The following is a 25,701-nucleotide window of genomic DNA, read 5'->3' on the forward strand; positions in this document are numbered from 1 at the left end:
AGGGTTTAATCATGTCCCTATGTTGTATTGTGTAATAATGAAAAATTTCTTTTCTAGAGGGAATTTTAATTAACACACGTGTGATGTTCATGTCCAAATGAAGTACGTGCGAGGATCTTGCTAGGGTTGTTATTTAGTCTATTAGAGGGAGAAAAAGGCGGTAAGCGTGTAATTAACGAGTGGAACTGTTTCAACCCCGGATCCCGCTCTTGCAACTGGCGCCGCCCTTTTTGTCTTTCTAATTTGCGCACGGTGTATAATATTCCCAGACTTGGGGCGTGATTGCGCTGGATTGTTTATGGTTGGAAGGTTGAGGGTGTGTGGTAGTGTGGCGGTGTACTGTATCTGGATCCATTCGAGTAGGATCCTGAATAAGAACTTCCGACAATCAGTTCCTCGCGGTGTTTTTGGGAGTCTTCCAGTCGTCACACCTTCTCAGATTCACAAGCGCAGGAAGCCTTCTCGAACAGAAACTACTCTAGCTTCTTCTCCCTCGCTCTCGGTTCTTTCTGGGTTCGCCTCACCAAGATTACTGCCTACTGCTGACGTCGGCCACCTTCAAATTTATCCATCCGACTTTCCGTTTTACCCCTCCTTGGTCGATGTTGTTCGCCGGGAAAAGTCTCGTCGAGGGGTAATTCGCCGTGCGGGATTGGGTGCTTGGTTCTTTGTTTTTAGTTTTTCGTCATGGGAGTACGGAACGAGGACGTGGTGCAGATTGAGGGAGGGAATAGTTCCGGTGAGCCATGTGTCATCACGGTAAACTGCCCGGATAAGACGGGCTTGGGCTGCGATCTCTGCAGGATTATTCTTGAATTCGGGCTTTGCATTACTAGAGGAGGTCAGGGTTTTGCGCTTCATTTTTTTTTTTGTGGCTGTGCTTCTTGTTCTTTATTACTGCCTATTGACCTTATTCTGTTACTATTTGTTTTTCTTTTTATTTTATTTTTCCTCCTCTGCTTTCTTGCCTTTTTGGGTTGTCAGGTTCATATGTGGTTTTCTGCCGTTTGGGTTCAGTTGTAGGATCGCGGTTTCTGAAATGTGGTGCTAATTTGATGTTTCGATTTGAATTTGAGCTGGTTCTGGGTATATATGGGCTTTGAGTTTCAGTATCTCCCTCTTCTCTGTTTTTCTTTTAATATAAGTTTAACAATCGGTTTCAATTTTGATCGGGATCGATATGCTGTTTGTTAAAAAATTTAAACTTTTTATTCAATATAATTCCTGCCTTTGTACGTATTTCGAACTTCGTCAGGTTCTATTACATCAAGAACTCAGGTTACATCGATTAAGGAATTTGTCTTGCTATTAGTTTCCTTCAATGTCTTGAAGCTATTCATGCGTTGCTATGAACATGTTTTCCTTGTTTTAGTTATTCAGTCTTCTATCCTGAAGGCCCCCTGTGCGTTCATTGCGAGTCCTCATCATTCAACATTGCTTCGGTTGTAATTTTCAACTATATGTGTATGTACACACAAAAAAAATAAACTTTTTGTTTGCTTCAGTTAACTTTTCTACATGTTGTTTCGATTTTTTGTTTTTTTCATTCGCAGATCACTTTGTCTGATTCAAAATTTACTTTTCCTTGCAATTTCAATTGTAGATGTTTCAACCGATGGGAAATGGTGCTATGTTGTATTCTGGGTGATTCCACGATTCAATTTGACAACAGTGAGATGGGAAAATTTGAAAAACCGCTTACTGTCGGTATGCCCCCCCTGTTCCGTTTCTTTTTACTTCAGCCCACCTACTCGATCCATTACTTCACCTCTCTACCTTTTGAAGTTTCTTTGCCTCAATCGGAAGGGATTGTTACATGGTAGCTCCCAGTCCACTAAGCTCTGTACTTTTTTCCCTGAAGTTTTCATTCATGGTCCATAATTTCGAATCTGTGCTTTCTACACAGATGTTACTCATGTTCTTTGCGAGCTCGAGCTTATTATTCAGAGAGTTAAAGTCTCAACAACTCCAGATGGCCGAGTTATGGACCTATTCTTCATTACTGACAGCCTGTAAGTTTTCTACAAGGATTTTGTAATAGCTGAATGTGCTCTTTGCAGATTATCGTTTATTATGTTGTAGTTCCAAGGGCATTGCTTTTGTTATGTATTCTTAATCTCTCTAGGGACCTGCTGCACACAAAAAAGCGGCGAGATGAGACATTGGAACACCTTAATGCTGTCCTAGAGGAGTCGTGTCTCAGCTGTGAGCTTCAACTGGCAGGTCCAGAATATGAAGGGTTCCAGCACAGTTTGTCATCTCTTCCTTCAGAAATTACTGCAGAATTATTTAGCTCCGAGTTATCTGAAAACGAATTCCATTCACAAGCACTTACTCCTGAGCTGACAAAGGTGAAGAAGGCAATCGTTACAATTGACAATTCCTTGAGCCCAGTTCACACCCTCCTTCAAATTCACTGTGTTGATCAAAAGGGCCTTCTCTATGACATAATGAGAACCCTAAAAGACTGCAATATTCAGGTTGGCAAGAGTCTTATTCTACCGCGTTTTAGTGCTTAATTTGAAATTTTATCATATAAAATATCTTGAGCTTTAGTTATAATTCAAGTTGTTCAACTTGTGCAATAAAAAATGCTTATATGGTTCATTCATGGTTAGATAGCTGACGGCCATGATCCAAAGGAAAAGAAATAAATATCAGGCCTTTATGAATAGATAATGAACCATTGGCTGGATGACAAGGAGTGGATAACTGATCTCAATTCATCTAGAAAAACCTGTCGGCGGCATCTTTAGTAATGAATGAAATTTTTTGTACAGTCTAGAGACTGTATAATTGCGACATGTATGGTGGCTGTAGTTTGTGTCATGTCAATGGAATAGTCAATATCGTTGTGTTGCTTTCAGATCTGTTCTTATGCAAGTTTGTTTGCTGTTGCTTATACAGATAGCATATGGACGGTTCTCACCAATTATAAAAGGTTACCGTGAGGTTGATCTATTTATCCAGCAATTAGACGGGAAAAAAATGGTGGATTCTGAGAAGCAGAATCATCTGTCTTCCCGTTTGAGGATGGAAATGCTACACCCACTGCGAGTTATCATTACCAATCGTGGGCCTGATACCGAACTGTTAGTTGCTAATCCAGTAGAGTTGTCTGGTAAGGGAAGACCCCGGGTCTTCTATGATGTTACCCTCGCTCTCAAAGTGCTTGGGATCTGCATTTTCTCGGTAAGTATTTGAAGTGTATCAAAAGTTCCAAGTTTTTTCTGTGTCTAAAATATCAGCTGCTTAACCTACTTTGTGATTTTGTAGGCCGAGATCGGAAGACAGTCAACATTGGATCGACAGTGGGAAGTTTACCGATTCCTTTTGGATGATACACACGAGTTTCCATTGTCAAATGCCAGAGCTAGGAACCAAATTGTAGACAGAGTGAGAAGAACATTGATGGGTTGGTGAGATCATTTGTCCCGACTCTGTGGAATTTGGTCCTATTAAGCTTCTGTAAAAGCAGATAGATCTTTATGTATAGTGCAATTCACGTAATGAAAGTAAGCTAAGACAACGAAGACCTCCCTGTTTCATCCTTGCCTGTTTGTAAAATCCCATTTCAATCTAAATCCAATTATTGGATCTCTTAACAGAACAGTTCCGTTTTGTTTTGGAAGCGCCAATAGTTTACTGGTAAGGATGTGAAGTGAAAAAAATCCGAATCCAGAGTTTCTCCAGCTTTCTCCTTATCCTAAGCTGCTTGTGACCTCTCATTTCTGTGAATAGAGAGAGAGAAAGGTGTGGAGAGGTGGACCTCGCGGAGAGTGCTGGCATATCCTGGCTCTGATAGAACAGTTCCTACACAGAAGCCATTCATGAAGACAGAAAGCAACCAACCGAAGAATCTTAAACAAATTTGTAATCGTTCTACATCATTCAGGAATAAGTGTGATTTGCAATCATGAACTACTTTCCAACGCGATCATGAGTCAACAATCCATTAGAACCAATTATATTATCCGCGTCTCGTCATTTGCTGCAGCAGGCGAGGTGATTGGTGATTGGTGATTGTGGTCTAGATTCCAGAACACAGACCTGGCAACATCTTTTTGTCGGACACGAGAGGAATCACCAAGCAAGCAGTGGAGTTTTTTTGTTTTAGTCTTCAAATGTGTAAAAACCAATGAACTCTCGTCATTGTACTTCATAGCAATGAACTCTCCCAGCGAATTTTAAATTCATCGGCACAGCTCAACTTTTGTCAATGAATTTTGAAGTCACTGGCAAATATCAACTTTTGCCAACGAATTTTAAATTCATTGGTAGAGATCAACTTTTGCCAACAAAAAATTCGCTAGGAGAGATCTTCTACGAGGAATTTTCCCCTCACTCCTGGGAAAATCTTCATGCAGGCGAATTGCAACTAGCAATCCGAACGATTACTAGCAATTCTGGCATCATGCAGGCGAATTGCAACTTGCAATCCGAACTAAGGACTAGTTCTAAGAGAACTTTCCCAATGACACAATAAATTTGCTAGAAAGGTCTTTTTAGATATAATTGGTATGCTCGATTTAGTGATTTTTTTCACTTTCTTCCCCTTGAAGTGTTATAGAATATTTTCCATTCAACAAGGAGAAAATACCCATCATGAAGGAGGAGGAATATGATAGGACCATCGCATGGATTTTTTTTTTGTTCGTATTTATGTGTTGCAGAATGAGTCACCATGTTATTAGGTTGGGTAGTCGAGGGAAGAGTTATAGGAACACATTTGACTGGGCATAACTATAACACTAATGTCAATGTAATGTCAGTACGAGAAAATAATTCGATGTAAAGTTAGAAGATAAACATAATGTATAAAAAATATGAGTTATAATTTTACAACATGACACTAATCATAGGGGTCATAATATATCAATCTTTCAGCATAATATGAAATTATAATTCATGACATTGTGCATAACATGTAAGATGCTCGGTCGAACTTTTTGTAATATGAGTATTATTGAAATATGATTATCCCTTCATGAGATTCTAGTGGATATGTAAGTGTTGTATAAAGATTTGGATAACCATTCTCAAAAAAAAAAAAAAATTTGCACAAGTACTGAATATACTCTTACAACTATCTAATTGTGTTGTAGGATAGTTTGTAACTTAAAAACTTGTTTACTATTGTAAGTATTATAGTTTAAGACAATTGTCGATGCATTCGTATGCATCTCCCACAAATTCCTCCAGTGTTATATTGCATATTTCTTTGGCTAGTATGTACTGAGTTCTACCAATGGAGTGAGATGCATGCATGTCATTTAATTATGCTAGTATAACATGAGGGGTGTAGAGAAGTGTTGTCAAAATTCAACAAGTGTCTTAAATTATAATCATACAATAATAAAAAAAAAACTGTGTTTTGAATGGACGAAGTGGAGTCACAAACTTAAGTGAAAAATGAAGTTGGATGTGATATGGGGGCCATAGTCTGGACCTTTCCCATCTAGAATTTGGTGTATTAAAGTAGAGTATTCGCCTGTATAATTGGACCTTGTCGATGATGGATTTGTAGGTTGGTATATTCTAGAATTACATAGAAAAAAGCATAAGAGTTGGATGAAAATTGTTTGCAACAAACCCTTCAACGAAGAAAATAAGTAAAGGGGTGGAGGCATTTATTCGTATGGTATATACCTAATGTGTGGTAGGGCAGGACAATAAGATACTTGTCAATGTAGAGTGAGTGCTAATAAGTTTTTTTAGGATGTATGCCAAATAGAGAATCGCTTGCATATGAATGGGATATTGTCGAGCTATACTAGATTGACATTTCATGGACAACAATTTGATACCCATAAGAGAATTCATCAATAGCGAAATTTTATAAACTGAGCCAATCGTCAAATTGGATGAGAAGGTGGTATGCATGGTGGTATCTATGATCTCATCTATGAAATATAGGTGGAACAAACCTTTATCAATGACAATCAAGCATAGCCTAGTAGTCATACTAAAAACTTTGGAGTTAGACCAAGTGGGTTTGATAAGTTCACTCATTTTTTTATTGGATACTAGTAGGACATTATATTTTGGTTGTCAGAGCTTTTCTAAGTTTAAGTTTCTCACCCATTTGGTCCATATTAAAACAACTTCTAACATGAGTTATAAAACATTGAATAATATATCTTCTATGCTAAAAGAAGCATTTCGTACTAGAAAGTTATTGCCTCCCAATTATTATGAGACCAAAACTTTTTTGCATGAGTTGGTATTCCATTATGAAATGATACACACATATTTTAGAGGGAATATAAAAAGGCAAACCCGTGCCCATAATTAGGGGTGGCATCGAGCCCGAACCTGCCTATGTTCGAGCCGAACTTGATTTAAATATTTCGAACTCGAGCTCGAGCCGAACCTACCCTCGAGCCTAAAATTGTTATCGAGCTCGAGCCCAATAATTTTAATCGAGCTTGAGCTTCAACATTCATTTAAAATTTTTTAAAAATTACATGTCTCGAGTTCGAACTCCAACATATATTTAAAACTTTTCAAAAAATACATGTCAAATAATTTGTATATAAAATTATACATACATTTTACATAAAATTAAGCATACATTTTACATAAATTTGGGCATGACCTCTATATAAAATTAGGCATAACCTCTACTTAAAATTGGGCATAAGGGTGGCATCGAATCCACCTAAGTCTGAACCTTCCTATGTTCGAGCCGAGCTTGATTTAAAGATTTTGAACTCGAGATCAAGCCGACCTAGCCTCGAGCCTAAAATTGTAATTCATCTCGAGCTTAATAATTTTAACCGAGTTCGGGCTTGAGCTCTAGCCGAGTTTGAGGTTAACCTACATTTAATACTCTACATAAAATATATGTCAAATAAATTATCTATAAAACTATGCATACATTTTTAAAAAAAAGAATGATAGGGGAGGTACAAGATTGAATCTCGATAATGGATTAGAACCCACCAAAATTAATCTTTTTTACCCCAAATGTTGTCTAGCTTATTTTATAATTTTTGAATCTGACCATAAATTTACTATGGCCTCCTTAGTGCCCCTGATTGAAAATTTATATTCTAGGAAAAACTAGAAAATTTTTTCCTAGGATACATATTTCCAAAAAAAAAAACTTTAAATAAAATCCTATTACTATTAGAGACTTAATAGAAAATTACATAAAAATATATAAAAAATTTCTTAGGAAAGTTAAATGGACCTCTTATTTCCTCTTATAGGGAAATAAATAAAAATTAATAATCAATCTAATATATTACTATACTTATCGATAAACCAAGAGTTAGCTACAATCCAGAATTAAGCTAAGAGAGCAACAAATGAATTAAGGAGAGCACATACCGAGTGTTATTTTTCTTAAATCGAACTTCAATTCATGCATACATTCAAACAAGAGTAAACCTTCCACATGTTGGCCCATGCAATCTAGAATGATTCTCATATCATTCTTAATCAAGAAAGAATCTCCAAATCCTAAAAAAGATCAAATCAAATAATCAAGTCTTGCTTAAAATCAAGTCAATTCCAAATAAGGAAACTTTCCTCCTTTAGGGGGGTTAATCCACAATGAACTTGAATTGAAGTGAAATGAATTGATTCAACTTCAACTCATGTTTGGGTGTTAGTGTAGACAAGTTCAAGTGGCTGAAAAACAGATTCCAGTGTTAGTGCCCCCAAATGAAAAATATGATATAAAGAAGAGAATGAGTAACCTTTTATAATATACTTAAATAGAACATATACCTAAACATATAATTAACCAAAATAAACGTGGTTACTACACTTATAAGTGATTTAACGTGTAGTATTAGAATATATTAATATCCTAATTGATGAAAAACTATATTATATTACTTAATGATTATAGTTTATTATAAATTAAAACAATAATTACGTGTGACTAGAATAAATTATACAAAATTATTTAAAAAATTAAAAAATAACATAAGAGAATATCATAAATAAACCTGATGGTTTAATTAACTATAGTAATTGGATAATTAAACCAGTTAATGATTATAGTTTATTATAAATTAATATACTAATTATGTGTGACTAGAATAAATTATTTAAAATAAATAAATAAGTTAAAAATAACATAAGTGAATATAATAAATAAATAAATTATTTTATAATATCATAAGATATAGTTTAACATTAAAACCCATTATTTTAATAAAAATAAAAAATACATAATAAATAAATATAAATATATATATATTAATATATCAATAACATAATATATATTTTACATATTATTAATTAATAATATATTTAAAAAATGAAAAAATAATGGTTTAATTAATTGGATAATTAAAGAAATTATGATGATGGTTTAATTTTTCCTAACTTAGGAAAAATTAAACATCGTCTTCCTTAGCGTCGTCTTCCTCAGCGACGGGCCAGCGGGCAACGACGACGGAGGTTGAGAGGGAGAGAAGCCGGGTGGCCGAGAGGCTCGGCCTTCCTTGCTCTGCGACGGAGGTCGAGAGGGAGAAAAAAGGGAGGCCGAGAGGGAGGAAGGCCGACGGGGGTGGGGGAAGAGGGAGGAGAAAAAAAACAACTTTGCTGAAGGATCGTGGAGGGATCAAAGAAAGCAAAGGGAACAAAGAGAACGAAGACGAGAGGAAGAAGATGGGGCAAAAAAAATCGTCGGGAGACGAAGGCTGATAAATTTTTCCTTTCGGGGGTGGGGGCGGAAGTAACGCGCGTCGCGCGAGGAAAGTGGTTGATTCGCAAAATAGGTATGAATCAACTTTACCTTGTTTTTTTTGCCTGAGCAAATGAAATGGTATAATCTCACTTTAATTCAATTCTTTCTACACTAATGCCTTTATTTGATGAACTATGTAATGCGGGGGGAATTCATTCCATGCCCCTCATATGTAAAAAAATCTCAGCCTTTGGATTTTTCTTTGGCTCTTGAGTATTTAAATAAATAAATCTCAAAATATAGTCTTAATTAGAAGGACCTAAATGTTGCTGAATTCAACAATCTTCTTGAAAAAAAAAAATTCTCCTTGCCTTGCATCAACCAATAATTTTATGGTAGAGAAAAACAAGTAATAAATAGCCAAGAGTATCAGTCTTCTATGGGTTGTTCAATGAATTTTTACCATGAAACTCAGCATAATATACCATGATTTTTGTAGAGAATCAACTAGGTTTGATCCCAATAATTTTCCAAAGATAAAAAACAACATTAAGATATAGAAAACTACTCCTTAACCAAAACTTGTATTAATGAGAGAAAATCGAATAAAAAAGGCTTAAATTGATTCGTACAAAGTAGCAACAATTACTCTTCTTGAAAATAAGAGGAGAATACTCAATCTCCAACTTTTTTCCTGAGATTAGTCATCAATATTCATCTTTGATGAGCACGAGTTGCTCAATTTTGCTTCAACCGAAATTCCAACTTGGCAATCTTGTTGAGCTCATGTAATTAACACCTTAATTGAGAGATTTGGAATCCTAAAACCATTGCTCTGATACCATGTAAAATTTAGGATTTCATAGTACAAGGCCTCAATCAAGGTGGTGGAGAAAGAGAGGAGGAAGAAGATCAAAAGAAAAAAAGAAGAGAGAAGAAGAGAAGAGGAAGAGAGGGATGACTAGTTGAGAAAGAGAGAGAGAGAGAGATCTTGGGAAAAGGGAAAATAGGCTAGGGACGAATTATGAGAAGAGGAGAGGTTTGATGCCTTACCCCATGCTTTGATGCATTTATTTATAGTTGTGGGAAGAACATTACAATGATTACAATAACTTAAGGACTACAAGTTTTATGAAAGAAAAGACATAAATGGACATACGTCAACTTATACAATTGCACCCTTATGTCATAAAAAATAGGCTCGTTTGGAGAAGATGGGGAGAAGACTTTTCCCCTCTTCTCAGTGTTTGTCCAAAAGGTAGGAAAGCTAAGAAGGAAGGGAAAGTCCTCTCCCAAAAAATTGTCCAGAGAAAGGGCAAATGATTTTCCCCTTCCTCTCTGCATTCCTTGAGTAAAGGGGAGGGACAACTTCCCTCCCTCTGGCTATTACCTTGAAAAAAAGAAGAAAAAAGGATGAAATAAAATAAAATAGAAGAGCTTCTCACCAGAAGAGTTCGACAAAAGAACCTATGGCCACTGGGAGGAGCTTTGGTCGAACTTAGGGGTGGCATCGAGCTGAGCCGAGCCCGAACTTGCCTATATTACTAGCTGAGCCCGAACCTGCCTATGTTCGAGCCTAGCTTTATTTAAATATTTCAAACTAGAGCTCGAGCCGATCCTAGCCTTGAGCCAAAAATTGTAATCGATCTCGAACCGAGTACAAGCTCTAACCTATATTTAAATTTTTTCATAAAATACAAGTCAAGTAAATTATATATAAAATTATGCATACATTTTACAAAAAAATTAGGCATAACCTTTACTTAAAATTGGACATAACCTTTGTATATTAACCCTGCGTAAAATTATCTATACACTATGCATAAAATTATTCATAAAAGTTGCATACTTATGTATAAATTTTCTTCTATAATCAAACACAAAAACATTCATTTGAAAAACAATGCTAGTGTTGTGCATTTGTACTCAATCAGATTGTTCTGATTCAAGGACTAGTAAACCAGATCATGTATATAGAGAAATTTTTTAAGAAAAATGGTTTTGGATGACTTAATCATATACCCATTTTTCGCTTTTTCTTCGGAGCATGGATTCATACTGTAGCAGTTTTGAAATGCTACCAATCTGTTCTTCTGAAAAACTTGAGTGGAGTTAGCATTAAGAGAGTACCTCAAACAATTTGAGTCTCTTCAAGAGCCATGAGGAAGAGACAGTCGGAGTACAAGAAACAATTTTTTTTTTTGGTTTTTCACATGCTTGTGATCTCGCACGTGCGAAATTGCACGATGTCTTCGCGTGCGCGCGTGGGTTGGGGAATTATTTCTCCCCTAACTTAGGTCTCTAGTTTTCCGCCGAGATGACAGGGGGGGGGGTTTAATGGCACCGGTGAGGAGTTGACAGCTGCTATGGAGGCGGCAACGACGGAAGTGGCGGCGACGGAAGCTACAGTGAAGGCAGACGAGGGAAGGAAGAAATCGAACCGAGCAGTAGTGAAGGCGGCCGGCGAGCAGTTGTCGACCGCGACAACAACGAATGGGAGGGGCTCGGCGGTGATAAGGATCGACGATGGTAGACGAGGGGAGGAAGAAATCGAAGATGGCTCTTGCTCGCTCCCGCCTCCCAGCCTTGACTCCCAAGCCTAATTAACGAACCGGCTCGCGAGCTTTCAAACTAAACCATGGTACGGTAAAGCTCGGATTGTTAACTCAAACGAACTTTGATCTCAAACCCAGTTGGAGATCTAGATAAATCGAATAGAACCGAGGCGGAATCGAGCCAAGCTTGAACCACTCGCCAACTGGCTCAATTCGATGCCACCCCTAGCCAAACCAGAAAAGAAAGTAGTTAGAGGAGAATAAGAACTCGGAGGAATGTTGTGAAGGGTTTTTCTAGAAGGGGGTAGATGGTATATGAGGCTCCCATGGCATAGGACCTTCATTAGGTTGGTAGTTAAAGTGCTTAGTTAATTAAAATTTCCTAAATTGGTTATTATGACAAAATTCCCGAAACTATAAAATGACTTCACGATCATGTCTGTCTGTTGCCTTCTTTGATCCTTTTCGCCTGGGCTCACTTCTCTGCCGTTTGCCATAAAAATGGAGACAAGAATTTCGTTTGTTCTGCTCGTGTTCCTCTTTGCCGTTTCCTTCGCGACGGCGGCTCCCAGCCTTCTCCGTTCCCGGAACTTTTCCGAAAATCTCATCAGAAGTCTGAACCTCCTGCCTGGAATTCCAGACATCGAGCAGGAGACGGATTCTCTCAGTCCTCGCCTCGTCGAAAAGAGGATAAAGCTCGAAATCGCTGGCGAACCAGGCATCGATGTTTCTGTGGAGCAGCTTGGCCACCATGCTGGTTACTATCTCCTCGAACATACCCACGCTGCTAGGTGATTTGTCGTATAATTCCTGACTTTTCTATCTTGTAGATTAAAATCAACGAGTTAGAGATTGTTCTGGAAATGTGTCTCTTGTATTCAGCTACATCGAACCAAATAGAGTTGTTTTAAGCGAGTTTGAAAAGCTATTCCTTGCCCGGGGTATGCTACCTTGTCCCCAAGTTTGGCTTGTTAAACTACGTTATGGTATTCTCCGTTAACATAAAACGAGACCGAAAGTACTTTGTGTTACCCGTGTAAGGTATCTAAAACTGAAAGTTGTTTACTGTGTGAGAGGGAGGGAGAGAGAGAGAGAGAGAGAGAGAGAGAGAGAGAGAGAGAGAAGGGATTCCCAGTTGAAGGAGCACCAACTAGTTTCACCCTTGAAGTCAGCCTTGCTCCCTAGAGGTGCTGGCTGGATCTGCCATGGAAAAGCCTCAATCCATGCAACAATGAACTGATCTCAGCTTCCATCAAGTTCATAAGGCCGAGTTACCCGATATGTTATAACTCATGGGAATCTTATTTCATATATACACTCAAGGAACATATCAGGAAATGGCATTGCCTAGCTAGAATTAAAGATTGCAGATGCATAGTTTGAAGTAAGATAGTAGGAATTATTTTTGAATGTGATCATAAGAACTTTTACATTTTCACATGTTTCTTAGGTAGCATTCTATTGTGTGCAGATTATTCTATTTTTTCTTTGAATCCCGAGGTGGAAGTAGTGATCCTGTTGTTCTCTGGCTGACTGGAGGGCCTGGCTGCAGCAGCGAACTTGCTCTGTTCTATGAAAATGGACCTTTCACTATCACAGATAACTTAACTCTTGCTTGGAACAATTTTGGATGGGACAAGGTACCAACATTTCATATATGCTTCAACCTTAGCATAATTTCCCAAGATTTTTGCCAGATAAATTCTTATAGCCTAGTTGAAATGTGAAAAAGTATAACTTTAAAAGTTCTCTCGAATTTTAGCTATGGTTTAATTTAGACACAATTGCAAGAATTGAACCAGTAAGTATTCAAATCCACAAAGAAAAAGAATATGGACCAGTCTTTAACTTGGCCAAGATTTCATTGCTGAATCAGCTGGTTCAAATTGTTCTTATCAAAATTTTGCTTATGTAAAGTTCTTTATTAAAAAAAAATTCTTTTATTTTGATTTTTTGATAAAGCAAAAAATGCTTCATCATATTCTTAATCTTCATCATCATAGTCTAGCTCAACCATATAGAGATAGGCTACATGAATGGTTTCCTTCATTTGATATTTGATTTACAAGGTCCATTCTTTGTTGTTATTCCCGAGTCTTAGAATTTAAAATATTGCATTATAGTCTACCATGTACAATATTAGATATTGAGAAATAACAAAGAAGAAGATAGATAGAAGGAGGAAGAAGGAGAAAGGAAGAAGAGGCAAGAGAGATAGAAAGAGATGTGGAACAAGCACATATTAGGGCTGAAACTCCAGCCCTCTCTATTTAATTAACTCACTTAAAGTTAGACAAACAACTATAATGCCCCTCATACATAAAATTCAATAACTCCCTAAATACTTATCAGAATAACTTGAAACTTGAAACATAGACTCCTATCATGTTGACTAATTTACTGCAACACTTAAGAGGGACACACACACAAATAGGAAATTATCAAAATGCCATTTCAGATGTATTTCAACCATTTCAATACTCCCCCTCATGTTGGAGCATAAATATCAAATAGCCTAGCTTGTCACAGAATGAATGATGCTTACGTCTTCCAAGAAGTTTGTTGAATATATTACCAAACTAGCCAGATGACTTCACATATGGTGTAACAATTTTTCCTTGATTATCGCATCTTTGATGAGATTAAAAAAAGGATTATTTGCTATAAATTGTTGCCTAATTATCTCACTTCATAACCATAGGCTCTGTTATATGAAAACCTAATTTAACCAAAACAGATTTTATCCAAATGAGTTCGCTCACTATATGAGTCATTGCTCTATACTCGGCTTCAACGTTGGACCTGGTCACTACACTTTGTTTTTTACTCCTCCAACTAACAAGATTACCTCCAACAAAGGAACATAACTTGTTGCAGATCTCCTATCCATCTTGCATCCTGCATAGTCAGCATCTGAGTAACCTAGCAAATCAATTCTCCCCACGTATACAACAAACCTTCCTTGGAGTACTTTTGATATATCTCAGAACTCTATGTGCAGCTTTTAAGTGTATTTTATGAGGGTGCTCCATAAATTGGCTTATCACTCCCACTAAAAAAGATATATTTAGCCTTGTAACAGTAGCATAAATTAATTTACCCACTGAGCGATTATATTGAGTTTTATCCTTAAGTTCAAAACTCTAATCATCTTGGGTACTAACATTAGCTTCCATAGGAGTATCCACTATATGTGTACCCATAAGACCATACTCATGTAACATGTCTAGATCATACTTCCTTTGAGATAAAATAGTGCCCTTCTTGCTTCTTGCCACCTCAATACCAAGAAATTATTTTAACTGTCTTGAGTCATTTGTTTGAGACTACTTTGCCAAATACTTTGACCTCATTATTTTTTTTCGAATCACTTCCCATCAACACAATATCTTCCACATATACAACATGAACCATGATTCTTGATTGTCTTTTCAGTATGAACATGACATGGTCACATTGACTCCATTCAAACCCAAAATTTCAGAACAGCCATATTGAACTTGTCAAACCAAGCTCTAGGGCTTTGCTTTAGACCATAAATTGCCTTTTGCAACTTGCATACCTTCCAATCTTCCCATGAGTAATCAGACCTAGAAGGTTGTTCCATATACACTTTTTCTGTTAATTACGATAGAGAAGACATTCTTAATATCTAATTGATGTAAGGTCCATCCCTTATTCATTGCTACAGACACAAGAATGCAGATGGAGGTAAAACGAGCAACTGGAGAAAACGTCTTGAATACATCAAAGCCATAGGTTTGGGTGTATTCCTTCACCAACTGAGTTTTATACCTCTCAATACTTCCATCAGCTCGATACTTGATGGTATATACCCATCGACATCCCACAATGGCTGCACTTTTAGGTAGTTGACAAAGTGTCTACATAGCCGTAGAAAACAAGGCCTCCATTTCTACATTCAAAGCTTGTTTCCACTTAGGCAGCATTAAGGCCTCTCGCATTGTACGGGGAATAGAAGAAGCAGACAAGGAGACAACAAAAGTTTTATATGAAGGAGACAAGAAATCAAGAGATACATATTTAGAGACCGGGAGATAAGTATATGACCTTTTTTCTTTCCAGAGTGCAATGGGTAAAACTGAATTAGAAAGTCCATAACCTGCAAATGAAGAATCCGATTGTTGAATTTGAGAAGGAGGCTCTTGTTGTTGTATGCAAAGACATTGATACACCTGGAGTGGCTTTAAAGTTGAAGGTGGTAGTAGAGGAGCAGGTGGTGTACTAGCACGAGAGTCATCCATAACAGCTATGGGAATTGGATTTTTATTAACCAAACCCAAAGGAAGTGAGGGAGACACACCTGATGATGAGAATAAGGTTTAGTCTAAAAAAAATGTGAGATCAACTAAAATATAAGTTTTTCTTGTAAAAGGATTATAGCACTTATATCCCTTTTGACAATGAGAATAACTCAAATAAATGGACCTTGGGGCCAATTTATGATCATTAGTTTCAAGAGAATGGACAAAACAAGTGCATCCAAAAACTTGCTGACAAATGTCAAATTACTTGCTTTGAGGTTTTAGGACCACAATAGAGACACGTCCTTGGATAATAGAGGATGACATACGATTAATTAAATAACAAGATATGAGAACCACATAGCCTCAAAACGAGAAAGGAACATTCATCTGAAATAACATAGTATGTAGGACCTTGAGTAAGTTCTTATTTTTGCGTTCAACCACCCGATTTTGTTGAGGGTTGTAGGCAAGTCGCAAAACAATTTGAATTTTTTAGTAAGAAATTCCAAACCATTATCAGTACGAATAATGCAAATATATTTCCCCAATTGGATTTTTATTTCATTGAAAAACTTGGTAATTACATTAAAGATTTTTGATTTATCCTGAGGAGATACACCCAAGTCACTCTACTACATTCATCTATAAAGGACACAAAATATTTAAAACTAAAGATACTTGGGCTCTACATGGGTCCCATACATTTGAGTGAACTAAATCAAAAGGACTAATACACTGACTCAAACTAACTGGAAAATGTGATCTATGATACTTTCCAAGGTGACATGATTCACATTTGAAAAACAGATAGATGACACAGAAGGAAGGAAGTGATGAAGCTTAGCTACAGATGGATGCCCCAAATGCAAGTGCTATGAATACGATGAACTATAATCTGCATACAGAAAACTACACTCTGGATTCGAGTTTGTTGTGTGAAACTTGGAATTCTGCAGCAATTAGAAAAATAGCAAACAAAGAATAAAAAAAAAGGATAAATTTATGTAGTATTGTTGCTAATTCTCTTGCTAAAGAGGAGGTTTCCCTCCAATTCCTCTTTTTAAGGGATCCCTCTGTCTAATGTTTTTTGGCTTTGTATTTGGGCTTTAATGAAATAGTACCCTTGCTTTGAAAAGAAAAAAATGTGAACCAGAACTTCATTTAGTGTTCTAAAGATAGATTTTGTGTCACATATGAAACCTTTTTGTAGGCATGGACATTGAATAAAACAGGATACTTCTATGTTGTTCTCTTATAGGAAATAGACTCCAATAAGAACTTGCTAGATCTAGTTCTAGTTGCCAGGAAAGAAATTTTAAAACTGGCAACAATTTTCAACTTGTAGACTTGCTAACTTTAAGCTTCACTAATTTTGAAACAAAGATCCCTTGTAGCAGGAAACTAGTAACTAAAGTATACTTTCTTATTGAATCTTTTAACTGAAAACACCATTGCTATTTGAGTGATGTTTCCACAAAAATTACAAATCTTGTCGTTAAACTTCTAACTTCAGCAAGCCTCAAACAGGAAATTGAAGCTTAAAAACTTGCCAATTTAGGACTAAGTTGAAGATTTAGGTTTAAACTGGGAAACTTAGCTCTCTTTAAAGTGAGCTTCTTGCTCTTGTTATTGAACCTTTTTCTCTTTAAATGCAGTCTCCTTTTTCCTTCATAAACATGAGTGGCTTTACAGTGATTTTGTCTCATTTATTCTTCAGCTAACTTTTTCTACATTACAGTGTGCTGCATACTCTTTGTTGTGGGGTCTATGGGGATTCTTTCTTACTCGACAAGCATGAGTGGGATAATACTATTTCATACTGCCTGATCTGAGTTTTTTTTACTTAGTGGTTGGTATCACTAATTTTATTTTCAAAATCATCTTATTGTGTTTTGTTCATTTTAGATTTTACTCTTTCCTCACTCCTCTTTTCTACACCTCCCTCCCTCCTCTCCCTTTTTTTCATTTTGTCGTGCCCTTTAGTTAGGTTTCTGAGAATCCATTTGTTTATCTTAAGTATTTGTTCTCTAGCCTATCAGTTTGCCATAGGCTTTATCCAAATGATTTGAATTTTTATTTTTAAATAAGTGCTATCCAATTGAACTTATTGAGTTGTTGTAGTGGTTCCTTTTATTTGTTGGTTCAAGTTAGGTGTTCATACTATATACTGCCCCAATTTGAGGGAGCGTTACATTATAAAGCTACTTCACTTCCCACTTTTAAAAAAAGTTAGGTCTTAATGAAATCCCATCATTTAAAAAAAAAAGTAACTAGTTGACAGTTCTGCAACTTAGTCAGCCACAAACAACCAAGAATCTTGAAGAATTTTTGTGAGACAATCTGCATGTTTCATTGCAAAGTCAGCTTGCAGAAATATTACCAAGGCTTTAGCATGAGCTCCATTATTGCCTATAACAAGGCACCTGGTTGTGGCAAGTTGGGCATCTATGATCTATGCGTGTCAGCTTGAGGGGGAAGGTTGTAATGTAATACATAAATAAAGTAGGTAAGAAGAAGGAAACTCCTTATATTAACAAAGCCCTGGTGGTTATGGAGGTTGTCATCTAAAATAATTGTCCACTATGTATTTTCTTTAAAGTTCTAACATTTTTTTTGTTTAGATCATACTGTACTGTGAATCCAGTGGCAGTATCTGAATTTTCACTAGAATCAGTGCCCAGTGTTACAGGAAGACAACTTTTATTCTTGATGTTGGATTTTACAGGCATCAAACCTCCTTTATGTTGACCAGCCCACTGGAACTGGCTTTAGTTATAGCACAGACATAAGAGATCTTCGGTTCGGTGAGAAAGGTGTCAGTGATGACTTGTACGACTTTCTTCAGGTAAAGGTTACTAATTTTCTGCCTCTCTGACTTGATTCTAACCAGTTAACTAACTATTCATTCACTTTGTGTTAGGCATTTTTCAAGGAACATCCCAGCTATTCACAGAATGACTTCTATATCACTGGAGAGTCGTATGCTGGACACTATATTCCTGCTGTTGCAGAGAGAGTTCATAGAGGAAACAAGGAGAAAGAAGGTCTACATATTAACTTAAAGGTGATCTTGGAGTGTTCAAGGATCCATCCATTTTCCTATAGAGTATAGTGATGTGCATGAAAACCCACACAGAAATCTTGAAAGACAGTCTTTTAAAACTTGCTATGCAGGTTCTATTGTAGGAAGACATGGTGGTACCCATCTGCCATATCATAGAGAGGTTGCAATGGGGCTTGCTTTAATATTGTAACCTGTCATTTGTCTATGATCTGTGGCTTCCATGAATTTCATTTCATTTGTTAAATCCTCTTACGCAGGGTTTTGCTATTGGAAATGGGCTCACGAACCCTGCAATTCAGTACAATGCATATACCGACTATGCACTTGAAATGGGTCTGATCAAACAAAGTCAGCATGACACAATTAACAAACTGATTCCGGCATGTGAGCTGGCAATTAAAATTTGCGGTAATTACTCAAGATTATCCTTCTGTTGTTGACTTTCATGACATTCCTATGTTCTTTTCCCTCATTACAAATTCTGACTAAAGTAAGAGGTGAAATTCTGGTCGTGCAGGCTCTTCAGGTGTTGTTGGTTGTCTTGCTTCCTATTTCGTGTGCAACACCATCTTCACTTCTATTTTGGCCCTCAGTGGAGATAGTAATGTATTTTTTTACTGCTCCGGATACCATTTATGCATCTTTCTATTTTGGTCTTACTAGATGTATTTTACAATCTTTATTTTGTGGTTTACCTTTTCAGTACTACGACATAAGAAAGAAATGTGAGGGTAGTCTGTGCTATGATTTTTCTAATATGGAGAAGTTTCTTGACCAAAAGCCTGTCAAAGAAGCCCTTGGTGTAGGAAACAGGAAATTTGTATCATGTAATCCTGTTGTCTACGAGGCAATGATCGCAGATTGGATGAAGAATTTGGAAGTCGGCATTCCATCTCTTGTTGAAGATGGTATTGAGGTCCTCATTTATGCTGGAGAATATGACCTTATTTGCAATTGGCTGGGTATGTAATTCTAACTGCTAGAGTATTTCTGCTTATGTTCGTTACTAATCCAAATTGAAACTAGACTAATATAGTAAGACTGGAAGGATTGATTGTCTTGTCCACTGTCTTGTTACTTGGTCACAGGTAATTTCAGGTGGGTAAACGCTATGGAATGGTCAGGTCAGAAAATGTTTGTTGATGCTCCTATGTCACCTTTCATTGTGGATGGGAAAGAAGCAGGACTACTAAAAACTTACGGCCCTCTCAGTTTCCTCAAGGTAATTTTTTCTCCTCTACGGCTCTCATCCTTGCTAATAATGTCATATTCACGAATGCTCGGAAAATCAGTTACATTAAGATAGTTCAAGTTCGAAGATAGTGAATCTAACTTTTGCCGACAAGTTAGCTAAAACGGGGACATCCCTCACAGTATGGGATGGTCCCCACCATGTAATTTTTTCTGTTTAATACAATTCTCAGCACTATTTCAAAAAAAGAAGAAAGTGAATTCTATTGTAAGAAGGATGATTGTTATTAACTGCTGGGCCGACAGGTACATGATGCAGGTCACATGGTTCCAATGGATCAGCCTATGGCTGCATTGGAGATGCTGAAGAGGTGGACTCAGGGAACTTTAAGTAGGGTTGCGGATGGCACCTTGTCTGCCTACTTGTAGAAACCATGTTTTACCAATATAGGGTTTCTCAGCTGATTGTGGTTACTGATACCAGTATGGCAGTCCTTAGCAGAAACTAGAAACTGTCCTGTTTCTTGCCTGCATGGAGCCTAGGAAACTGTTCTATGGGTTGAGAAGCATATTTATGTGAGCTTTATCAGACAGTATTATCTCTAGTCTCTACACTTCTTTTGTCGAGGTGACTCGAGGTGAGCTCTTCTTGGTGCAGCTATCTTCCATTTTTGGTCCAATCTTGTTGGTTCCCGCAGTGCCCATTGCAGTGAGAGTTTCCACCGACAGATCTGCAAAAATAGTTCTAAGCTTTAAAAACTAAACGGAATGAAAAATTGAAATCCTTCGATACCCTGGACAATTTAGAAGGCAATGTGTCTTCCATTTCTCGTGTTATTGTATAAGAAATCGCTTCCATTTTCTCTGGATTATCATGTTAATTTTAGTGCACGGAAGTGACTCGTTTAAAGTATTTCACTAAGTCTACCAATTTGCTTACTAAAACTTCTAAAATTTCTCATGGGCAATCCAAATTTCAGACATTTTCAAATCTTAATGCTGTTTTTGGAACACAGATAGCAGAGAGAAAAAAAAAAAGGGAAGAGAGAGAGAAAAGATAAAAAAAATAGGTTTTTATTTTGGATGTTATTAAATAATATTTATGTTAATTATTTAAATAGATCCAAATTCAAACTAATTAAATTTTAAATGTTATTTTTCTGAAAATATTTATTTTGAAATGTCATATATCAACAAAGAATTACATGACATGTTTTCGTAACACTGAAACACCACGCCTTGTTTAACCAGAGAAGATCCATTAGAAAAACAGCAAAAAGCGGGTCCCTCTCCTACAACCGATGAAGCGGTGAACTTGACGAGCCTGCCCCGTCAACCTGGTCGCTCTGTCGCCAATGCCAGCTGTTCTCCGACGCCCTTAAACGCTTCTTCTAAACAAACCAGCAAAAGAATAAACGTCCATTTTTTCTTCGAATCTCTCTACTTCTTCCTCTCTCACTCTCCCCAACACGGAAACCGGAGACGTGCCCTCTCCTCACCTTTTCTTCAAATGTAGAGACCCCGATTCGGACAGTTTGTGAGGATACGAGACTATCTTGTCCAAGGAGTGGCCATGGACGAACGCTTTACGGGCTTGGTGAAGAAACTCAGTTCCAGCCCTTCCACAAGTCCCGCCATTTCGAGATTACAGTTGGGAGCCGTATCCCAGCGCCACAGATCTTTGTCCGCAAGGAAACCGCCCGAGCCGCTGCGGCGAGCTGTTGCCTATTGCCTCTCTTCTTCATTGCACCACACCAGCCCTTGTACAGTTTCTTCGGAGGCTGCGAGGACTCTTCGCGTTAGTAATTCCCTTTTTTTTTTTTTTTCCCTTGTGTCTTGTTTCTTGTTTTGATCATGAAAAGCGTGCTCCTGCAACTCCTCTGTCCGCCTTTTGTCATCGATTTGGTTTTGTTTCCTCCTGATTTGGTTTTGATTTCCGTTTGGTTCATTGAAGTTGCATTTTGTTAGGCTATGTCATATACGCGTACCTCGTCCCTATGTTTTTGTTTGTATTGCAGTTATTGAAAAGATTTGGTGGAGGTAGACTCGATTTGTTTGATAGAACTATTACTTCATCCAAAATAGTTCCTTCGGCTCGTTTATGCTCTTGTTTGTTTATCTTGTTTTGGCATTGTATTAGTTCTCTCCTCCTGTGGACTTTTTATTTTTATTTTTCTATCAATGCTTAATAAGTAGTTGATTTCTGAAGAACTTAGTTGGAATATTGGCAGTGCATATTGGCATTTTCCTCCCATATCTTTTTAGTGGTAAAGACCAATATCTCGGTTTCAGGAAAAAAACTGCATTTGCTTCAAAATGGCAATGCCCAAGGTTTAAGGAAGTACCATGGGTGGTTGCACTTGGTCTAAGTATTTTTTCCCTCAATGGACCGCATATACCACAATTTATTTCCCCTGCAACGACGCTTCTATCAAAACCCCTCTTCAGTATCACCTGCGTTTTTCTACTTACCTCTATTTTTTCTGCATAAACTAGATCACTGATCTTATATTTCCTATCACAGTCAGGAAGTAACATCAGTGTCCCCCCTGCTCATTTTTATTGTATGCAAGGTGTGGAGATGCTGCTGTCAGTATGCTACTTTAATAAGAAAAAAAAATTAATTTGGAGTAGATTGTGCAAAGACACATTGATATGCTCTCTGGAGTCTGGGCTCCCCAGTTTAGGGCTTTTGGATGTGATGTTGGATATTCTAGTAATGGGTGGAAAACCCAAGTATTTGTAGACAACTTATAGCCTGGAAGTGTTGGCTCCTTATCATCCTTTTCTTTGAAACCATGAAAATTAGATTAAGGAGTGAAAAGTAAAATATAAGGGACTCCAGAAGGAGAGAGAAGGATAGCTTAAGGAGAATAAGAGCAAAAAATGAAAGCAAAGATATGGTACAACCTTTTCTCAAAAAAAAGAAAAAAAAGATAAGCTACTACCTATAGAAGGAAAAAAAAAACCCAAAAGTTTTGGAGTCCCTGCAACAAAGCTGAGAAAATCCATCCCTAGCCGAGGAATCAGCACAGTTTATTTATGGCCAACATAAGTTCCTGATATCTCTGAATTTCTAGAGAAAGTGCTGAGAGGAGGCTTTTCTCTCGATATCCAGTTGTTAATAATTGCTGAATTCCCTTCTAGAAGGAAGGGCTCTGAGAAATTGCTGTTACAGACAGAGGTCCCTTGTGGAAGGCTCAGGAACACCTCCAATGTGGGGTTGAATGACCTGAGAGAGTAATGTATACTAGGTGAATATGACCTGCAGTGTCCGCTCTTTACGCTCTTTACCATGTGCAAAAAATTGATCTGAGACAAACAGTAGTGGTGGGTGGAAAAACTCAAAAGGTTTACATACAATGTACAAACCAAATGATTTCTCCTCTGAACTGTCTTTTGCTACTTCAACTGAAACAACCATATAGTATTGACAAAGTTGGTGGTGCTTGTGATTTGAGTGTGTCAGTATAAATATCAAATTTCGATCAGATATCCCTATTGTTGTGATGTCGTGCATCATGCCTCACCCTTAATAAATCGCAACTAATAAACTAATAGCAGGATGTTTAATCAGTTTTCCCATAGGCAAAATGGTAAACATGACACTAAATTGAAATTCAGAGCAAAACTAGAGTGTCAAGAGAGTTTTGGTTAAGAATTTCACTGTTGATGAGCGAACCCTTCTTCTATGATGTCCTTTGCTTAATCAAGCTCACCCTTTTCAAAAAAAAAAAAACGAACCCTTCTTCTATGATGTAGTTTTGAATAATGGTGCATTTCTTTTGGCAGGAATATCTAGCCTCTCCTTCTACAGTTGATTTGGCGTACACCGTACTTTTAGAACATGCACTGGCAGAGAAGGATCGTAGGTATTGTAGTAGTTTGTCATGATCATAGAGTTTCTTGGTTGTTTGTCAAACCTCCTGTCTATCGTAATTGAATTTCATGAACATGACTGGATTTTTTCAAGATTTTCTTTTTCACTATGGAATCATGTCATAGTTTATACAAGCATTGAGAATGGGCAATTTTTAATGATCATAATTATGTGGTGATTTTGTTAGCTAAATCAATAACCGGAGGCTTTAATATTAACTAATCATTTTTTGTTTTTTCATTACCACAACCTTGTTCACATAGTTATGTACAATTTTAATTAGCTGAATCACTAAGTGGAAGATTTAGTATTAATTCATTCCTACTAAATTAGTAAATTGTCACTTGGTTTCTCACTTCTCACTTAGCTAACAATTTGCTGAGTCTCTTGCTAAGGAGGTTATCACTAAGCTTTCACTTGCTATTTGGTGGCTGGATAATGTAGGCTTTGTACTGTGTTTCTTCTGAAGCTTCACTTTCTGTAATCTTTCCCTTCCTTTGAATAAAGTTTCTCATGTTGGGGGAAAAAAGAAAAAAAGAAGAAGAAGAAAACTATGCGATCTTGCTGGAAAGCTTCAAAGAATTCATTCTTTGTATCAGGAAACTCAGAGTTTGGTTTTGCCTGTTTAATTACTTCCAAGGGGAAGGTCATTGCTTTACCTCCTAGTGTCACAGGTTGTTTACTTGAACTTCAAATGTTATTGTTCAACGTAGAAGGTATCTACTGGCAATAAGTTTACCTACCAGTAAGGAAAGTGCAAGCATCTTCATTTTATTTTGCATTTTCATTAGTTTTCTAGCAGTCAGTTGAATGAAGGGATTTTTGTGAACTCATCTATGTTAAGGTATCAATAAAATCCTTGAGTTATAAGGTCCTACATAATAAAAATCTCTAGAGGCGGGAGGCCCTACATAAGAGAGATATCTGACTATGCCCATTCTTGCAAACTGTCAGCTCTGGACAAACATTGAACGCAGTATTTACCTTTTCTGTCAACTTTTGTAGACCATATGCTCTGATCAATGGTGGATTATATGTTAGAAATTCCGCCGTCTGGCTCATCTTTCTAAGCAGTTTGGCTGCTCAATGTGAAGACTTATTTTGTGGCTTCTCACTGAAAGGAGTTAGTATCACCTCGGGCTCCAATCCTTCATCTGTCTTTATTTGGTCTACCTGTCTGTATTTGGAAACTCATGTTCTACTATCAGCCAATGGTCTTACTGATTTGCTTGCTAAAGAGGGGTTGACCCTCCAATTCCTCATTGTAAGGATTTTCCTTCCTGGATTGTATCTCTCCTTCGCCTTAATTAAAAGTGTTAAAAAAACAAACAGAGTACCACCTAGCCCTAAATTGTTGGCTTTTTTTACTTATATGGTTAACTAAGTGATGGTTTGTGCTTTGCATGGATTTGGGCATGATAATCAATTTGTATATATCATCTTCTAAATGTCAGCTATTCTTTCTACCATTTTAGAGTGTAATTGGTCTCCCATGGACAACTAATGTTGAGGAAATAGGCATCTCTTTGCTAAACTCTTGGATCAGACATAGATGAAGTACATTTTTGAAACAAGTTATGTACCCATGGGAAGTTAGTAATATGTGTAAAAGTGGAAAATTGAGAAGTTGAGAGAGAAAGAAGAAGAAGAAGAAGAAGAGAGAGAAAGAGCATACTTCAGAACTTGTTGAGGGGTCTAAAATTTGACCTCTCCTTAAGAATTCTCACTTAAATCATAATGAGTCAAAAACACATAAATGCTCTCTATACCTAACTTACTATAACTCCAAATTACAATTCAGAATCAACTAAAACTTGCACCATATGACACATAGACCAAGACGAACTTACTCCTAACATAGAGGGACAATCTGATAAGTGTGAAACGACTAAACTACCATTTTTTGTATAATTCAACATTCCCCCTCAAGTTGGAGCATATATATTCTAGAAACCCCAACTTGTTATAAAAATTTCCAAATATATATATTTTTTCCAACACATAGGTTTGTTACCAAGTTGATATGCAGATTCATGTATGGAGTGACCACCGCTTCACTCATTACAACATTACGAATGAAACGACAGTGTACCTCA

At 37.1% G+C, this 25,701-nt stretch overlaps 3 protein-coding genes across 4 annotated transcripts in view; all 3 read left to right on the plus strand.

The window, feature by feature from the left end:
* Nucleotides 1–220: 220 nt before the first annotated feature.
* LOC137940726 (ACT domain-containing protein ACR9) lies at nt 221–3,552 on the plus strand. Of its 2 annotated transcripts, none has more exons than XM_068785863.1 (6): nt 221–841; nt 1,604–1,819; nt 1,907–2,012; nt 2,126–2,480; nt 2,908–3,192; nt 3,277–3,552. In XM_068785863.1, the coding sequence occupies exons 1-6, from the start codon at nt 688–690 to the stop codon at nt 3,421–3,423; spliced, it is 1,263 nt and encodes a 420-aa protein (XP_068641964.1). In that variant the 5' UTR covers nt 221–687; the 3' UTR covers nt 3,424–3,552. The 2 variants fall into 2 exon arrangements, with proteins under 2 accessions (XP_068641964.1, XP_068641968.1); XM_068785867.1 differs by lacking the exon at nt 221–841 and adding an exon at nt 1,300–1,464.
* Nucleotides 3,553–11,655: 8,103 nt separating this feature from the next.
* Nucleotides 11,656–20,695, plus strand: LOC137934456 (serine carboxypeptidase-like). The gene is made up of 9 exons (XM_068778800.1): nt 11,656–11,993; nt 12,674–12,842; nt 18,196–18,315; nt 18,391–18,534; nt 18,792–18,942; nt 19,052–19,140; nt 19,238–19,496; nt 19,623–19,756; nt 20,032–20,695. The coding sequence occupies exons 1-9, from the start codon at nt 11,704–11,706 to the stop codon at nt 20,152–20,154; spliced, it is 1,479 nt and encodes a 492-aa protein (XP_068634901.1). The 5' UTR covers nt 11,656–11,703; the 3' UTR covers nt 20,155–20,695.
* Nucleotides 20,696–21,124: 429 nt separating this feature from the next.
* The window catches only part of LOC137934466 (uncharacterized), a 59,516-nt gene continuing 54,939 nt past the window's right edge, over nt 21,125–25,701 (plus strand). The window contains exons 1-2 of the mRNA XM_068778813.1: nt 21,125–21,523; nt 23,518–23,597. Of these exons, the coding sequence (XP_068634914.1) occupies nt 21,299–21,523; nt 23,518–23,597 (305 nt within the window). The 5' untranslated portion in view covers nt 21,125–21,298. The remainder of the gene's footprint in view (nt 21,524–23,517; nt 23,598–25,701) is intronic.

This window comes from Aristolochia californica, unplaced genomic scaffold (assembly GCF_029961685.1).
Source record: "Aristolochia californica isolate CCGP_79_NKW_82.1479 unplaced genomic scaffold, dmAriCali1.0.hap1 SCAF_10, whole genome shotgun sequence".
NCBI lineage: Eukaryota > Viridiplantae > Streptophyta > Magnoliopsida > Piperales > Aristolochiaceae > Aristolochia > Aristolochia californica.

Coding starts and splice junctions, on each gene's coding strand:
- LOC137934456 (XM_068778800.1), top strand. CDS start 11,704: ATGGAGACAAGAATTTCGTTTGTTCTGCTCGTGTTCCTCTTTGCCGTT. Junction 18,943..19,051: donor GCTGGCAATTAAAATTTGCG/GTAATTACTCAA, acceptor CTGGTCGTGCAG/GCTCTTCAGGTGTTGTTGGT. Junction 19,497..19,622: donor CCTTATTTGCAATTGGCTGG/GTATGTAATTCT, acceptor ACTTGGTCACAG/GTAATTTCAGGTGGGTAAAC.
- LOC137940726 (XM_068785863.1), top strand. CDS start 688: ATGGGAGTACGGAACGAGGACGTGGTGCAGATTGAGGGAGGGAATAGT. Junction 2,013..2,125: donor TTCTTCATTACTGACAGCCT/GTAAGTTTTCTA, acceptor TAATCTCTCTAG/GGACCTGCTGCACACAAAAA. Junction 3,193..3,276: donor TTGGGATCTGCATTTTCTCG/GTAAGTATTTGA, acceptor GTGATTTTGTAG/GCCGAGATCGGAAGACAGTC.